The sequence below is a fragment of the Moschus berezovskii genome, chromosome 7, assembly GCF_049115385.1.
Source record: "Moschus berezovskii isolate FMDL1 chromosome 7, NW_MosBer_1.0, whole genome shotgun sequence".
NCBI classification, from domain to species: Eukaryota; Metazoa; Chordata; class Mammalia; order Artiodactyla; family Moschidae; genus Moschus; species Moschus berezovskii.
In genome coordinates, this window is record NC_142466.1 from 47642967 (window position 1) to 47662278 (window position 19312).

The window sequence follows — 19312 nt, forward strand, 5'->3', positions numbered from 1 at the left end:
CGCAGCACACCAGGCCTCCCTGTCCATCACCAACTCCCGGAGTTCACGCAAACTCTTGTGCTCCAAAAGGTGATGCCATCCAGCAATCTCATTCTCTGTCGTCCCCTTCTCCTCCTGCCCCCTATCCCTTCCAGAATCAGGGTCTTTTCCAATGAGTCAACTCTTTACATGAGGTGGCCAAAGTATTGGAGTTTCAGCCTCAGCATCAGTCCTTCCAATGAGCACCCAGGATTGGTCTCCTTTAAAATGGACTGGTTGGATCTCCTTGCAGTCCAAGGGACTCTCAAGAGTCTTCTCCAACACCACAGTTCAAAATCATCAATTCTTCGGCGATCAGCTTTCTTCACAATTCAACTCTCACATCCATACATGACCACTGGAAAAACCATAGCCTTGACTAGACGGACCTTTGTTGGCCAAGTTATATCTTCGCTTTTTAATATGCTGTCTAGGTTGGTCATAACTTTCCTTTCAAGAAGTAATAGTCTTTTAATTTCATGGCTGCAATCACCATCTGCAGTGATTTTGGAGCCCCCAAAATTAAAGTCTGACACTGTTTCCCCATCTGTTTCCCATGAAGTGATGGGACCAGATGCCATGATCTTACTTTTCTGAATGTTGAGCTTTAAGACAACTTTTTCACTCTCTTTCACTTTCATCAAGAGGCTTTTTAGTTCCTCTTCACTTTCTGCCATAAGGGTGGTATCATCTGCATATTTGAGGTTATTGATATTTCTTCTGGCAATCTTGATTCTAGCTTGTGCTTCTTCCAGCCCAATGTTTCTCATGATGTACTCTGCATAAAATTTAAATAAGCAAGATGACAATATACAGCCTTGACATACTCCTTTTCCTATTTGGAACCAGTCTGTTGTTCCATGTCCAGTTCTAACTGTTGCTTCCTGACCTGCATAGAGGTTTCTCAAGAGGTAGGTCAGGTAGTCTGGTATTCCCATCTCTTTCAGAGTTTTCCACAGTTTATTGTGATCAACACAGTCAAAGGCTTTGGCATAGTCAATAAAGCAGAAATAGATATTTTTCTGGAACTCTCTAGCTTTCTCGATGATCCAGCGGATGTTGGCCATTTGATCTCTGGTGCCTCTGCCTTTGCTAAAACCAGCTTGAACATCTGGAAGTTCACGGTTCATGCATTGCTGAAGCCTGGCTTGGAGAATTTTGGGCATTACTTTACTAGCGTGTGAGATGAGTGCAATTGTGCAGTAGTTTGAGCGTTCTTTGGCATTTCCTTTCTTTGGAATTGAAATGAAAACTGACCTTTTCCTGTCCTGTGGCCACTGCTGAGTTTTCCAAATTTGCTGGCATATTGAGTGCAGCACTTTCACAGCATCATCTTTCAGGATTTGAACTAGCTCAACTGGAATTCCATCACCTCCACTAGCTTTGTTCATAGTTATGCTTCCTAAGGCCCACTTGACTTCACATTCCAAGATGTCTGGCTCTAGGTGAGTGATCACACCATCGTGATTATCTAGGTCGTGAAGATCTTTTTTGTACAGTTCTTCTGTGTATTCTTGCCACGTCTTCTTAATATCATCTGCTTCTGTTAGGTCCATACCATTTCTGTCCTTTATTGAGCCCATCTTTGGATGAAATGTTCCCTTCAGTTCAGTTCAGTTCAGTCGCTCAGTCGTGTCCGACTCTTTGCAACCCCATGAATCACAGTACACCAGGCCTCCCTGTCCATCACCAACTCCCGGAGTTCACTCAAACTCATGTCCATTGAGTCGGTGATGCCATCCAGCCATCTCATTCTCGGTCGTCCCCGTCTCCTCCCGCCCCCTATTACTCCCAGCATCAGAGTCTTTTCCAGTGAGTCAACAATGTTCCCTTAGTATCTCTAATTTTCTTGAAGAGATCTCTTGTCTTTCCCATTCTATTGTTTTCCTCTATTTCTTTGCATTGATCGCTGAGGAAGGCTTTCTTGTCTCTCCTTGCTATTCTTTGCAACTCTGCATTCAGATGCTTATATCTTTCCTTTTCTCCTTTGCTTTTCACTTCTCTTCTTTTCACAGCTATTTGTAAGGCCTCCTCAGACAGCCATTTTGCTTTTTTGCATTTCTTTTCCATGGGGATGGTCTTGGTCACTGCCTCCTGTATAATGTCACGAACCTCCATCCATAGTTCATCAGGTACTCTGTCTATCAGATCTAGTCCCTTAAGTCAATTTCTCACTTCCACTGTATAATCATAAGGGATTTGATTTAGGTCATATCTGAATGGTCTAGTGGTTTTCCCTACTTTCTTCAATTTAAGTCTGAATTTGGCAATAAGGAGTTCATGATCTGATCCACAGTCAGCTCCTGGTCTTGTTTTTGCTGACTATATAGAGCTTCTCCATCTTTGCTGCAAAGAATATAATCAGTCTGATTTTGGTGTTGACCATCTGATGATGTCCGTCTGTAAAGTCTTCTCTTGTGTTGTTGAAACAGGGTGTTTGCTATGACCAGTGCATTCTTTTGGCAAAACTCTGTTAGCCTTTGCCCTGCTTCGTTCCATACTCCTAGGCCAACTTTGCCTGTTCTCCAGGTGTTTCTTGACTTCCTACTTTTGCATTCCAGTCCGCTATAATGAAAAGGACATCTTTTTTGGGTGTTAGTTCTAGAAGGTCTTGTAGGTCTTCATGGACCCATTCAACTTCAGCTTCTTCAGCGTTACTGGTTGGGGCATAGACTTAGATCACCGTGATATTAAATGGTTTGTCTCGGAAACGAACAGAGATCATTCTGTCATTTTTGATATTGCATCCAAGTACTGCATTTCGGACTCTTTTGTTGACCATGATGGCTACTCCATTTTGTCTAAGGGATTCCTGCCCACAGTAGTATATATAATGGTCATCTGAGTTAAATTCACCCATTCCAGTCCATTTTAGTTCGCTGATTCCTAGAATGTCGACGTTCACTGTTGCCATCTCCTGTTTGACCACTTCCAATTTGCCTTGATTCATGGACCTAACATTCCAGGTTCCTATGCAATATTGCTCTTTTCAGCATCGGACCTTGCTTCAATCACCAGTAACATCCAGACAGCTCTTAAGCATTGCATATATTTTAAATCAGAGATACCTTGAATGTACCTCTCTTCAGAACAGTCATTCCATAAACATGTATTGATCATCCAAAACATGTCAAACATTCATTGTTTGAAGGACTTTGATACCTAATATAAAATTGTTCATAGTTGCCCTCCCATCCCTCACCTTCCATTCTTTGTTTTTCTCTGTAGTACTCCTTTCTTCTAGTTCAATACACAGTTTGTGGATTGAAACTTGTTCATTGCCTGCCTCCTCTCACCACAGTAGAGGTTCCATAAACTCAGTGTGTTACTGTATCTCTAGTGCACCTTCCCTGATAGCTCAGTTGGTAAGGAATCCACCTGCAATGCAGGAGACCCTAGTTCAGTTCCTGGGTTGGGAAGATCCGTTGGATAAGGGATAGGGTACCCTCTCCAGTATTCTTGTGCTTCCCTTGTGGCTCAGCTGGTGAAGAATCCACCTGCACCGTGGGAGACCTGGGTTCAGTCCCTGGGTTGGGAAGATCCCTGGAGAAGAGAAAGGTTACCCACTCCAGTATTCTGGCCTAGGGAATTCTGTGGACTGTATAGTCCATGGGGTCACAAAGAGTCGGACACAACTTTCTGAATTTCACTCACTCAGTGCACCCAAAGAACTTGGTTGGTGCTCATTAAATACCTCATGAATTAATAAATGAATAGTTTATCTCATATTTTATGACCCCCCAGTAAGAGTGGAGAGTATTTTGCACTTGAAATTGAGACTGAGAGAAGTCAGGGATTTATTCAAGATTAGCTAGCTATTATAGTAAGGGGTAGAGCCACACTCCAAGCCCAGGGGAATCTGACTTCTCGTCCATCTGTCTTCTATGATTCCACCTGCTTTTTCTGCCATTTGCAATTTCCGTGCACATGAATTTCACCATTTCTACATGTTTCAGTTGGGGCCTATTGTTCTATGAAACAATCTTAGGTTGAATACTGCATGTACAGGAGAGCTCTTTGCTTCTGGCTCACCTTACTGCAAAGTGGGGAAGCTCAGTGTGAACAGAGAGGAGGGGGAGGCCGCAGAAGGGAAGGAGCATAACCAAGTACATATCCCCAAATAATCAGACAATTTCTAAGGTGTGTGTAGATAAATATTTGCAGAAACCTTTCTAAGGTTTTTTTTTTCCTCCCCCAAAGCGTTGAAACATGGCTCATGCCAAGGTTATATAAACTCCTCCACTAAATGAGTGGAAATAGTTGACTCAATTCTCTGGTTTGCTATTGTGTGATCTGCTTCTGATAAGCAGTGTTTTGTTATTTTTTTAATTCTAGTCTATTGTGTGCATTTTTATGCAACAATTTTTTATTGTTTCAAAGAAGTATAAAAGTCAAAGAAGAGATTGGTAAGCTATGTCAAATAAAATCTGTGAACTGTCAACTGCAGATCAGCAACTGGGGGACAGAGATGGACCTAGAAAGACATCAGACATTCTGTCTTCTGGCTCTGGGAAACTGCTGTCACTCAGAATGAATGAGAGTGATGGTATCTGGTCTTGACATGATGGGGAATGAGATGTTCCATGGGAGGAAAATTATAAATCTCTGCAATTTATACTCAGCATTAAAATTCTATATTTTATCATCAAAACAATTAATTCACCTCCTTTGGAGTTAAAAAGAAATCTTTCTCCTTTGGGAAGAATATTCAGACCATGTTCATTTGACATGTGTGTGCATGTGTTAAAAAGACTAGGTTGGAAAATAGGTGAAGACACTCAGAAAATAAGATTTCGAGGCCCCCTCCACCCTGCCTTCAATAACAATAAAAACATTGTATATTTTGCTTAGTGAGTTTCTGTTTAAGTATGCATGTTTTTTATTTGTTTGCTTGCTTTTGAAGTAAATGGCTTCAAACTACTCAAGTTTCTTGAGGTTTTTTGGTTTGTTTTTTTTTTTTTTTTGCTTTTTAAATAACATTCCTGGCATCTCTCTTGCTGTAAGTTAGTGATTGCTTGTGGTTGCTCCCAGGGCCTTGCTTTGCACCGTAGAGCTTTCTCTTCTGCTTCTCTTCTGCCCTCTCATACCTGATGCTTATTTGCTATTTTTATTTCTGTGAACTAGTTAACAAGTAAGCAAGTTTATAAAAACTAAGTTTAAATTAATAGATTGTAAGATTTTTCAGTAAAATACATGTAGTGTTTTTATGCAGTAACAAAATTGATTCTATGTACTAGAAAGTCTGTCATGTTTATGCAGTCATTTCTTATAGTGGGCTTTTAGTGCTAAATTCTTATTTATTTCTTTGTTCCTAGCAATTGTCTGGATTATCATCATCATATCTCATTGCTTTTCATTTCTCCTCTATGTGTGTAGAAGTTAGAATTTCTGTACCAATTCTTTTCTTTTAAAAGCAAAGACTACTTTAGATGTGCATTTATTTCATTTAGAATGGTATATATTTAAATTTTTATTAATGCTTTATACAGAGTATCATACTAGATTTTGAAATTAACTTTATGCCATATAATCTTATTTATTTACATGGAGTAAAACCCAGCCTAAAGTAGCAAAAAGCAAACTGTAAGGTCAGCTGAGGGCTCAGTATTATTTTATTCCCCCCAGGTTTCTGAGGTCAACTATGCTAAAATCTTGTTGTGTGCATACTTTCACATTTTTTTCTTTGTTCAACATTACTTTTATAGTAAGTAATATGTGGTAGCCAAGAGAGCATGGCTGAGTGTGAAACTTGTGTGACTGAACAGATAAGAATGATTTGTATTAGCATGTAATTATATACTTTCTGGATAGATGTATAGATATATAATTTATATATAGATATATAATCTAAATATAGATCCAGAGGTCTGTTGTATGAAATTAACATTCTAGATGACTCCTAATATACTCAAATGAACTCTGTTCTTTTAGTTGGTTGACTATGCTACTTTTTTATAACTATTAATCATAATTCATGCTAGTCACATCATCACAAATTACAAAAATATGAAGTTTTATATTGCTGACAGTCTTTGCCTCCTTCCCCTTCCCCATACACATTTTCTACTCTTTATTAATCAAACTTTTATTTACGAGTTAGACTTATTTTGCTGTGGAGGAGGGAGTTGTGAAATAAAATTATTCTCCTCCATCAAGCTATTGGTACTAAGATCACACTTCTAAATACTGTAACCTGCCATATCTATACATCTCTGTACTGTCAGTCCTTAACAGGAGAGGAGACTGAAAAGCCAGCAAGAACATGTTGCATCTTTTATTCCCAAACAAAGAAATACAATTAAGAAGCCAAAGAATCTTGCTTCTCCCCCCTGCCCCCCACCAAAAATAAATTTGAGATGCCAAAGATGGCTACTTAGCAGTGATGTAGGTTTCCTTCTAATTCAAATCCACCCCTTTCTCTCCCTCCCTAGCAATCTTCTGCTCACAGGATTCTGGTGGTGTTTGGTGGTGTGAACTCCTTCTAGCCCCAAAGTCTGTGGTCTCACAATTCCTCTTTTCTCTCCACAACTTGAGGGCAGCCTGTGAGAAACACTGAGGACATGTTCCCCAAGAAAACAGCCTCTATACGGGGAATCTTGGCATGCAAGTTTTTAATAGAAGTTATGGGGACAGTGTCAGGGTTAGCTTGCTCTGTTTTTTCTCAGAGCAGTGGACCACTCAGCACTCTTTTCAGACTAATTCCAGTTATGATGATGTGCTTAGAGAATATATATTTATCAGGCACAGAACACTGAGTCACTGTTCCCTTCCAGCAGAGGGAAGATACATGTTCTTGATTAAGTAGGCACCTGAACCCAGCAAGTTTCTTTAAGCAGCCTCTGACTTCTCATCTCCATGACTATTCCAAATCCTCCCTTCTTGGTTCCTATGTCATCTTCTTGCATTGTCTCATCAGACCTCAAGAAGAGGAATGCAGAGAGAAATGGAATTTCATCCCATGGTTTCTTACTGCAGCAATACAAGTGTAGAAGCTCTACCTTGTTAACTACTGTGGTTCGAAACATCCTCCCTTTGATTCATCAACGGGCCTACACAAAAAGCCCAGGAAAATTAAGTGACCTGTTTCTATGAAATAAGTGGTGTATACTTATGGTGACATCTACATGCTGTCATAAAACAAAACCTGCGTTTTTACACAGAAACAGCCTGTTGAAGTTTTTCAACCTCCTGAGTCTTTGGAGGACAACCAAATATTTCACTGCTAACACAGTTTTTCTGCTCGTTATCGTGATGCTTCCTTTCATTGCATTGACAGGGTCCCTTCTCCTTTCTCTGTCACACTTGTGCCAGCCACCTACTGAACTGGCAAATCAAGTGTTGGGGTTTTTTTTTGCAGGGGGAGGGGGCGTTGGGAAAGGAAAGTTAACTTTATTTTGAATTCTGGCAACTATGAGAGAGAACAGACACTTGTCCAAAGGCTGACTCCCCTCTCCTCCTGACAATTTTGATAGTCTGTGGTCATTGCTCAACTTTAACATTGTTCACACAAGTACACTTCAAGGGAACTTCAATGTTAGAAAGTATAAAGTGTCATTTTAAACCTCGTGAGTCAGATCCTGCCATTTCCCTTACAATTAGAAGATCAATGGATAGTTATCATTTTATATCTCAGGTTAAACACCTGTATGTTCTGCCTCAGAAACTACCAGTAATCTTACTGAGATTGGCATGTCTGACTGCAAAGATGTCCCAAATCATGTTCCTGTTACACCTTGGGCAATGTTCTTTGCCAAGCAGAGAACCTACACAGATCTCTGAGTTCTGGATTTCAAACCACACTTGACCTTTGAGGTATAAGTTAATTTATACTTGACAAAAGAAAATATACTGTCTAAGGAGAATAGGACTAAAGAGGCTTTAATAAAGTCATAAACAAAATGTTTATGAGCTAAGTGTAAATGAATCAGAAGTATATGAATCAAATTTCCCCTAAAATGCAAACGGGTCTAAAAATTAGTGGAAAGGGGGTCTGACAAAAGATGTGCTTTGAATTTCACCAAGCCCAGAGTATTTGAAATGCATTTTAAGAAGCTTGACAAACTCAGACTGTGACTGGATTTTCCCCTTTGTTGATCTCTTTTATTCCCTCAATATCTCAATTGAGTATTCAGTGGTTGAAAAATGGGAGAGAAAAGTCTTAAGATTTTTTTAAAAAAGCTTTTTGTCATGCTTTTATCCAGTCAGAATAGGGAATTAGAATTTGGCTTTGAAGACTTTGTCTTTGCTCCTGCTATTTTACATCTCTCATGTTTCCTTTTATAATTGTTTTCTCAGGTTTGCACCTTCTGCTCCATCTCCTCACCACATTAGCCCCCGGAGAGTTCCCGCTCCTTCTTCAATAATGCAGAGAACACAGCCTCCCCATACCCAGCAGCCCTCAGGATCACACCTGAAGTCTTATCAGCCAGAAACAAGCTCTTTTCAACCAAATGGAATCCATGTCCATGGTAAGCAAGTAACTGTCAGTCTCTTGAGTTTTGAAAAGTGATGCTGTGCTGTTGCTTTTAATTGTCTTAATTACCTATTGTAGATTTCAGCTGTCCTGTTATATACCACCAGTCTTTGGCTTTCATGACTTTCCTCTAAAATTTCACACTTTATCAGCATGAAATCTTGTAGCATCTTCCTGGCTTTGGCCTTAAGATGGTATGACTTAGGATACCCACAAGTGGTCAGCCCAAGGTAATGATCCATTCATTGACCCAGGGCTTTTAACACCTTGTGGACAGGTCCCAACAACAGCATCTTGTTTCTTAGACAATAAACGGTGTAAAAGGCAACAGCAGGGGTTCTTTTGCCTGTGCCTGCCTCTCCTCTCACAGGTCTCTGCCCCCATTCCCATATGCCCAGATCCTCTCCACACTTCAGGACCCAGATGAAATGGCACTTCTCTCTGAAGCCTTTCCTGATCTCCTTGCTGGACATAATCTCTCCTGGCTCTAAACTAGCTGTATATCACCTGTACTTCCGATATGACATATGCTTTCTCTCACTTGTAGTTTACTTCTCTGTGAATAAAACTTGTCTTCATTGGTAATATGTAAACTTCTTTCTAAAGTCAGAATTTTCTGACCCATTGTTCTTCCTTTTTGAGAATTTAGCACAGTTCTTCACATGTTGTAAAGACACATAAGTACTGGATGGATTCATGGAAGAAGAGGGAAGGAGACAAGAGAAGTCATGATTGTTTTCAAAATGTGTTTAACCTAGAACATGCATGGAGAACTAAGTTTAGCTTAATTTCCTTTCTTTACTTGAGCCAATTTTGCTGACTCAGGCAGATATCTTAGTGAACATCCATAGAAAGTTGAGTTGTTAAATCATACAGACTCAAAGTATACATAGCCTTTTACTTCCTAGGGACAGATACACATTCTGTTTAAGCAGAAGTGATATTGTATATTTAAACTGAGAGTTTCAGCACCTGAGAAACATGATTCAGTTCTCCTCTATCTGTCTCATGCTGATTCCTGAGTTCACTTTATAAGAGTTATTACTTGTAATTAATGGGTGATATACCCCCCAAAGTCTAAATCAGTATTCAAGCTGTGTATGGATAAGTGTGAATAACCTCCCAGGAGGGCAGAACAAAGCAGCACTATGGAGCTCAGTTTGGATAAGAAATCCATTGTCTGTCCCCTCTCCCTGATAGCAGTAGTCACACAAACCTCCTATCCTCAACACAACTTGGGCCTGTGGTATTATTTTTTACCTTCTTCTGTCAGTAAATTTCTTCTCAAGCTTTAGTTATGTGTTTACTCAACCAAGAAATATTCCTTGAGTGCCTACTATGTGTAAAGAAATGAATGTGTGAAAAAGACACAGAACACTCTACTTTCCGAAGGAGGTTCCCAACCCTGACAAGGAGCTCTTCTAATGTAGGGGAGATCCAGGTGCTCTAAAGCCACACTCATCTGTGGGCAGAAGGCAAACAACAGACATTCTGGCTTTGTGGAATACAGAATAGGTCATTGATTCTAAGACACGCAGTTTTTACCTTCATATTTTAACACTGCTAAAATCTGAATATGTCTCAGTCAGTGGCATCGCGTAATTGACAGTGATTTTTCTTTCTGGTGCTGTATGGAATAATGGAGCATTTCACAGTCAGTGGTGTCATAGTTCCAATGAAATGCAATATCACACACTTTGATTACAACTGTGAAACATATTTTAAAATTTCAAAAATTAACCTACTTATAGAAAAAAAAAATGAAAGAGAATTCTCCAAAACATTCACAGTTTTTTTTTTAATCATGGTAGAATAATGGGTGATTTCCTGTCTTTTTTTTTTTTTTTCCTGCTTTCTAATGAAATTCTAAAAAAGATTCTGGAATTAGACCAGTTGCAATGCAAACAGCAATCTACTCAGCTGTGTGACTCTGGACAAATTATTGAGCTTGAGTTCTCTTTCATTAAATGAGGGCAGTCTTACCTATCTTCTCTCATCCATTGTTATGAGGATTCAACAAGGAAAGCACGTGGTGCAGTGTAGGAGCTTAATCAATTAATGTTCGTCCTTCTACTCTCTATCAGACTATTTGAGAACAGGAATAATATTTGTAGCCTTAGGGTAAACATAATACTTGATGCAGAGTAGACATTTAGTAAGTATTTACTGAAAAAGGGATTGACACTCTCTCATTCACCAAACAAATAATGAAACAAGATACAAATAATGGATTTACCCTCTCATTTTGTCCTGCCTCTTAGCAAAAGACTCTTCTGCCATATTTCTCATTTTTAGTTGAATAATGGCTTTTCACAAGTTTAGTTGAAACTTGAAATTGTGGGTTGTTGTTTTTTTTTTCACCTTGTTAAAAATTCCCAGGACTAATAAGAAACTGCTAAATAGTGTTACAAATCCTTCCTAGTTGGTCCCCAACAAAGGTCCTTCTGCCCAGTGTTGTTCGAGTCGATAGAACAAGACTGAGTTCAACTTCAGAAGCAAAGGAAAGCTTCATTCTTTGAGAAAAGAATGGAGAGGCCCCAACTCCTGCTCTGTAGCATGGGCTCTCCCAGAAAGGCCATAAACCGGGCTTATTTATAGGATTCTTTCCTACAGAAGGGTGGAAGGAGTTATTGCAGGTCCAGTGCAGCGTTTCTGCAAATGGCATGCCGTCCTCATCTTGAATTTCAGTGTCGTGCTCAATGCTTCTGCACAGTGCATCCTGAGCTGAAGTGTCTGGCACAGCAGTTCTGCACTGAGAGGTCTAATCCAACATGTTAAGTGCAAGGCCCGCTATAGGCAAGTGAAACTAAACACAAAAGAAGAGATTATACCTTATCTTCTCACCTAGGTTGTGTCATATTTTTCCTGGGAACCCCAGTGGACTTTGCCAATGACAATAGCAGCTCTAAAATAAATACATACAACAAGCCTTTCTGGAAGAGATCAAAATGTAGTTATGCAAACTGGGAGATCATGACTCTTGCGGGAAGGTGGGCAAGTGGCTGCAGTGAAGAACTAGCAAGGGAAGTGTTCATGGATTAGCTTCTGGGCCTCTGCTAGGATTTAAGAGTAGGGACACAGATGTGTATTTACTTCCTCTGCCAAGCTTTTTTTTTTTTTCTGAAAATATTTTTTCTAAAACTTTCTTGGCATGGCCATTTCTTATCAACTACTCCTTAGGATAAGGGCCAAATTGATCTAATATTTTTCAAGTGGGTGATTCAGTGCTAGAGGTGAGGGGAGCAGAGATCCTCTAAATGAGTTGCTATTACTGACTATGCCTTTCAGCTTTGGTTGCGCTAGTTTGCTTGACGGTATTATATAGGATCTTGGTAAGAAGAAACTTCATCCCTGATAAAACTAGATTTTTAAAGCCCCAAGCAGTGTCAGGGTTGCTAACATGATAACTGCAGCGAATATTTGTTCTTTCTTTCAAGAAGTTCATGGCTTTAATGAACATTGTCACCCCCATCCTCTCTGTGCTCCCTGCAGTAGGTAGAGGTCAGAGAAAAATGTCATCACTGTATTTTTAGATATGGGGACTGAGACATGGAAGGGTATTAAATATCTGGGCATTGCTGCCTTGGCAAAGTACATGGGCATCATTAACAAGAAATCCACATTTCCAAGCCACTTTCTTAGTCTACCTAAGTCAAAAGCACATCAAAATAAATATGATTTGTGTATGTATCCATGAAATATACACTTGTATGTAGATGTTATTGCATTACATAGAGCCATGAAAGGTTATTATTCAGAGGGGCTTTGGTCTAATAGACGGAGAAAATGTGGTCTATTGAGTTTTAATTCACGCCCTACTAATTGATCAGAGCTTAGATGTTGTGTGCTCTGTGTATGTATTTATTAAGAGGTATTTTGTAAAAGGCATACTGTAAAAAGGTTAATAGCACTGCTTTTTCAAGTTCCCTTAACTGGTGGATTAGCCAGGACTCAGTTTTTGTTGATTCTGCATCTACTTCATCCATTCATATTGTCTTCATTAGTAAGTTGGATAAGGTGTCATTTCTTTTAGTATTTGAATGCTAATACCATTTACAGGTCTCTGTTTGGATGGCATCTCCAAGGTAACTTCCTAATACATTTTAGTCTTTTATTTAAGATGTAAACATAAGGACAACTCTTCCCAATCATGTAAGCTTATTCTTTGGTCTTTTCTTTCTCTTTAGGACTATTCTCTTGCCCGGGCAAGCTTCAGCATTTTGCCTGGATTAGTTGCCTGAGAGTTGATATTTGTACATTGTGTTATGGTACTAATGGATAATTTCTTTTTAAATGTCCTATTCACTCCAGGCTGTTAGAATGCCATGGGAATCCCTAGAACAGTATTTTAACAACCTTCCTCCTTCTGGTGGAGAAGACAATGGCAAGCCACTCCAGTACTCTTGCCTAGAAAATCCCATGGATGGAGGAGCCTGGTAGGCTGCAGTCCGTGGGGTCGCTGAGGGTCGGACCCATCAAGGAGAGGCCAAGTTCAATTCAACCAGTGTTTATTGATCATCCACTTTTGCCAGGCAAACATGAATGTTGTTTAATCAGTTCAATGTGATGCATGCAATATCAGAAGGTATCAGAGGCTCCCAGTTTATTCAGAGGAAAATATCAGAGAAAGTGTTCTGGAGGTGACCTTGAATATGGATTTGAAGATGAATCTATCTTGGGGTAAGCCAAGTGGCAAGGGGAAGCAGAATACACAGGCAAGAACACAAATGGCAGCATGGTGTACGCCTAGAGAGACGAGCCTAAGGCAGTTTGTGTGTGACTGGAATATACAGCTTAGCCGTCGAATATAGGGAGAGGACGCTGAGGAGCCAGCAAAGCCAGCTTATAAAGGGATATGGGGCCACACTAAGTGTTTCGCTGCCGAGTAAAGAAGCCAGTGTGTTATTTAGGAAACTCAGCTAGGGCATCATGTAGAGAATGGAATGGGTGGGGTAGGAACATGACATCCTAACTCTCGGGATTAGATTGGACTGCCCGCGGAGAACACCAGAACAAGAGTGACTTACGTAAATGGTCTCGTTCCCCCAGATATAACTGCTAAATAGGGAAATGATGTCAGAATAATGTGGAACTCTGTTCACACACAATCTTTCCTAGGCAAGAGTAGCTGAGATGCAAGGAGGAAATGAAGAGGCCCTCAGCCTGTCTGATACACGAGCAGGATCCCTTTCTTTTCTCTTTTAATAAAATTTGAAATGTGCATGATCCCAAAGCTGTCTCCCCAGAAAGGTACACACCAGGCCTGCCCAGCCTTCAGCTGATGACAGATCACAGTTCTTCCAAAGTACTGGTTCTGTCACCTGCTATCTCAGTTCCTGAAAGCCGTCACTTCAAGTCAACAATTTTGTGCATTTTTAATAACCACCATAGAGCCTCTAGCCACATTGAACTGGCCCCAGATCTTCTCTTATCATTTTCTTATTCCTGCAATTAGGTTTCACAGATTTTGAGTGGTCTGTCCAATCCTCGTTTTCCCAGAGAGCCTATTATTTGTAATACATGTATGTACAGAGCAAAGACCTTCTCATGACTTGTTTATCATGTTATAGCAGCCTACCTAATATACTCTTTCTCATGTGACAAGACATCTAAAAGTAACAGTACGGGGAGGAGAAGCAACCCAACGGAGCCAACAATGTGCCAGCCTCCTCCAACTTTCTGCTTTGCTGTCTTTTAACAGTGACTGCCATCCTCCACTGTGACCTCCATAGTGGTCACAATATGAATGCTGTTGTTCTCCATTCGTTTCTTGTCTTGGTTTTAGGCAAAAATAAGGGGAAAGAGTGAAGGACAGGTGTGCCCCAAACTTAACCCCATGGCCATCCTCACATGCAAGGGAGTCTGGGAAGACAGATATTTTGCTGCATTGCCACGCATGACAGAATTGAGGTTCTGTTGATTATGCTTATTGCATAGACAGACTGCAAGATGTAGTTGAAGAATAACTGCTTAACAATGCTGTGTTGACCTTTGCTGTACAATAATGCAAGTCAGTCATAGTTATACATATGTGTGTGCTAAGTCATTTCAGTTGTGTCTGATTCTTTTGCAACCCCGTGGACTGTAGCTTGCCAGGCTCCTTTGTCCATGGGATTCTCCAGGCAAGAATACTGAAGTGGGTTGCCAGGCCCTCCTCCAGGGGATCTTCCCAACCCAGGGACTGAACCCTTGTTTCCTGCAACTGTATATACAGCTTGGGCTTCCCCAGTAGCTCAGCTGGTAGAGAATCCACCTGCAATGCAGGAGACCCCAATTTGTTTCCTGACTTGGGAAGATCCCCTGGAAAAGGGATAGGCCATCCACTATAATATTCTCGTGCTTCTTTGGTGGCTCAAATGGTAAAGAATTTGCCTGCAATGAGGGAGACCTGGGTTTGATCCCTGGCTTGGGAAGATCCCCTGGAAAAGGGATAGGCTACCCACTACAGTAATCTTGGGCTTCTTTGATGGCTCAAATGGTAAAGAATTTGCCTGTAGTACGAGAGACCTGGGTTTGATCCCTGGGTTGGGAAGATCCCCTGGAGGTGGGCATTGCAACCCACTCCAGTATTCTTGCCTGGAGAATCCTTATGGACAGAGGAGGCTGGCGGGCTGCAATCTAGGAGGTCTCAAAGAGTCGGACATGACTAAGTGACTAAACACAGCACAGCACAGCATGTACATCTCCCCTCCCCATTAAGCCTCCCTCCCTGCTTTGGAACAAATCTAATCTGTAAAATGGAACAGTCTCACAAATTGATTCACATTGATTGCATCTTGGAAATCAGTGGTAGAGACTAGAGGCCTCTTCTGAGGGTTCTGCCTTGTTTTCTGCCCCTCTTCCTTAGTCCCTTAGGTTTCTATACTTTCCACTACTTACTGTCATTTCACCCCTTTGGAGTTGCCAGTTTCGAACACAAAGATTTCCATCTTCCATGATCCAGTCATTAGATTTCATTAGGAAATAACCATGAAGCTGTCTCCCCTGCCTGAGCTGTTTGATGTCAGGGTGGCAGCAGGGAGAAGTAGGAGCTGTCTCTGGTGATCCATGCTCCTGTGGTTCATAAGCTGTCTTCTCATGATTTAAAGTGTGCCCTGCCTGCAGACCCCAAAGAAGCAAGCCAGTCAGCTCCTAGACACTAGTGGCATTTCTACACCTCATTGTGGAAAACAAAACATTTCCAGACACCAGCAGGCCTCCAAGAACAAAACATGTTGTCAATGGCTTATCCTACCAAATAGCCCAACCATCTTTCAAACTGAGGAAACCTCAGAGCATTGATACTTAAATGAAATGAAGTGGCAGGTACAAGCTGAACTTCTTCCTCTGTGTTGGCTGTTTACTTAACAATGGTTGTGCAATGGTACTTTCCGGAAGAGTCCTATGGGTTACGGCTATGACTGATCTCATTTCTGGAGGTTTATGATGTTAAATGTTTAAAGCTTATTTTTTTAGGGCAAATTGTAGAGACAATAAACATACTTCCCTCCCACAGGAAATTTAGTCACATCTGCATATATGAGATTGTGAAATAACAAAGCAGTAAGTCTAGAAATTGTATTGCTTAGAACTTAAGCATCTGTCACAATTTCCCCTTGAAATCTCAGGAAGACAAATAAGACTGATAAATCAACGTGTAAAAGTCTTCACTGAGAAAGTTGTGACATATTCACAAGGAGAATGAGCCAGTGAGTGTACTACATGTTATTCTGATCAACAGCAGTCAATCAGGAATAATTTTTGGTATCAGCCATGATGTTATTAATGCTTATATAGTACTAGGGATTGATGATTAAATCCAGGGAAATTCTTAATTGCTCTTATATACTTAATTACTACAAAATTATCCCAAGAGCAATTTTACATAGCTACTACTTGATAAATTCTGACAGTGTGCTAATTCTATAAAAGTTAAAATTAAGTGTTTATAAGTACAGTCAGAATTTCAGCATGTTGGGTTTTATGACAGGTGTGTAAAACGGTCATCTTAATCAGAGGAGCCATTTGATTGATTATGGAAAACTAAACTATGAATAATGTACATATTTAATTAAGCATCTGCACATACAAACACACTCACTCATAGATTAAACCCTATATCAATAGGGATAATAGAGGACTGAATCAAGTAATCATCACTGAATTCTAAGTTTCCTGAGGATAGGAATTGTATCTCCTCACAATGCTTGGCACATGGTAATACTTAATAAGTTTATTGAATAAATATGAATTAGTAAAAAGGGGAGGAATAAGAGAGAAATTTTGCCCAGGATTTCTTAAACTGGTTGTTGGAGCAAGCCATTGGCAAAATTGTGACTTGGAATCAAATTTTCAAGGCCCCTCTTTTCTCTGGGCACTTCCTCTTATTTTCCTGTCTGTCTCTTTAGATATCCAGTGCTTTCCAACTGCCTGAGGCTTCTCCCTAGAGAAAATAGAATGATCTAATGATTCACTTATGCATTAAGGGAAATTTAATGCAGTGCTCTTTCTCATGAGTATTTTGCACATTCGGTACTGAGTGTCAAGCAGTGAAATTCTGAGCAGTGGCAGCCCTGTGGAAGAGAGATTTTGAAGCATTCACAGGGCCCTTAGGGGCAAGTCCCTTGTTTTCAAAAGCACTTTTCAGTTTTCAAAGCATTCCTATCCTCTAGCTTACATACCCCAAATTTGGTCATATTATCTCAGAAGAGATTTACAGAAGGGGAAATTGTGACTTGCCCAAGATAATACAGGAAGAGAAACAGTAAGCTTTAGAAAAAAGCTGTAAGAGTCTGTAGAAAAAGTCTCTGGAGTCAGGCAGATCTGAATTGGAATCTTATGAGCAAGTCATACAATGTCCTGAATCTAATTTTCCTATTTTATTGTTATTGAGATAGATTTGGTGTACAATATTGTGTTTTTCTCCTGCAGAGAAGCTCTATACAGTCAGCAAAAATAAGACCAAGAGCTGACTGTGTCTCAGATCATGAACTCCTTACTGCCAAATTCAGACTTAAATTGAAGAAAGTAGGGAAAACCACTAGGCCATTCAGGTATGACCTAAATCAAATCCCTTACGATTATACAGTGGAAGTGACAAATAGATTCAAGGGATTAGATCTGATAGAGTGCCTGAAGAACTACGGACAGAAGTTTGTAACGTCGTACAGGAGGCAGTGATCAAAACCATCCCCAAGAAAAAGAAATGCAAAAAGGCAAAATGGTTGTCTGAGGAGGTTTTAACAAATAGCTGAGAAAAGAAGAGAAATGAAAGTCAAAGAGGAAAAGGAAAGATATACCCATCTGAATGCAAAGTTCCAAACAAGAGCAAGGAGAAATAAGAAAGCCATCCGAAGGGAACAATGCAAAAAAATAGAGGAAAGCAACAGAATGGGAAAGACTAGAGATCTCTTCAAGAAAATTAGAGATACCAAAGGAACATTTCATGCAAAGATGGGCATAACAAAGGACAGAAATGGTATGGACATAACAGAAGCAGAAAATAAGAAGAGGTGGCAAGAATAACAGAAGAAATATACAAAAAATATCTTTATAACCCAGACAACCTAGATGGTGTAGTCACTCATCTAAAGCCAGACTTTCTGGAGCCTGAACTCAAGTGGGCCTTAGGAAGCGTCACTGCGAACAAAGCTAGTGAAGGTGATGGAATTCCAGTTGAGCTATTTCAGATCCTAAAAGATGATGCTGTGAAAGTGTTGCACTCAATATGCCAGCAAATTTGGAAAACTCAACAGTGGCTACAGGACTAGAAAAGGTCAGTTTCCATTCCAATCCCAAAGAAAGACAATGCCAAAAAATGTTCAAACTGCCACACAATTGCACTCTTCTCACATGCTAGCAAAGTAATGCTCAAAATTCTCCAAGCCAGGCTTCAACAGTACATGAACAGAGAACTTCCAGATGTTCAAGCTGGATTTAGAAAAGGCAGATGAACCAGAGATCAAATTGCCAACATCCACTGGATCATAGAAAAAGCAAGAGAATTCCAGAAAAACATCTACATTTGCTTTATTGACTATGCCAAAGGTTTTGACTCTGTGGATCACAGCAAACTGTGGAAAATTCTTAAAGAGATGAGAATACCAGACCACCTTGTCTGCCTCCTGAGAAACCTGTTTGCAGATCAAGAAGCAACAGTTAGAACCGGACATGGAAGAATGGACTGATTTGAAATTGGAAAAGGAGTATGTCAAGGCTGTATATTGCCACCCTGCTTATTTAACTTACATGCAGAGTATATCATGCAAAATGACAGACTGGATATGCATCGCAAGCGGGAATCAGGATTGCAAGAGAAATATCAATAAGCTCAGATACAAATGACATCACTCTTATGGCAGAAAGTGAAGAGGAACTAAAGAGCCTCTTGAAGAAGGTGAAAGAGGAGAGTGAAAAAGCTGGCTTAACTCACCATTCAGAAAACTAAGATCATGGCATCCGGTCCCCTTAGTTCATGGCAGTAGATGTGGAAACAATGGAAACAGTGACAGACTTTATTTTGGGGGGCTCCAAAATCACTGCAGATGGTGACTGCAACCATGAAATTAAAAGACACTTGCTTCTTGGAAGAAAAGCTATGACCAACCTAGACAGTATATTAAAAAGTAGAGACATTACTTTACTGACACAGGTCCATCTAGTCAAAGCTATGGTTTTTCCAGTAGTCATGTATAGATGTGAGAGTTGGACCATGAAGAAGGCTGAGTGCTGAAAATTAATGCTTTTGAACTGTGGTGTTGGAGAAGACACTTGAGAGTCCTTTGGACTGTGAGGCGATCGCACCAGTCAATCCTAAAGGAAATCAATCCTGAATATACCCTG

The 19312-nt window shown here is 40.2% G+C and overlaps 1 protein-coding gene across 4 annotated transcripts in view; it reads left to right on the top strand.

Annotated features, from left to right (window-relative positions):
• The window catches only part of GLIS3 (GLIS family zinc finger 3), a 508364-nt gene that overhangs the window by 460090 nt on the left and 28962 nt on the right, over positions 1-19312 (top strand). For all 4 annotated transcript variants that reach the window (XM_088837911.1, XM_055428294.2, XM_055428295.2 and 1 more), the window contains one exon: positions 8314-8486. In XM_088837911.1, the coding sequence (XP_088694037.1) occupies positions 8314-8486 (173 nt within the window). The remainder of the gene's footprint in view (positions 1-8313; positions 8487-19312) is intronic.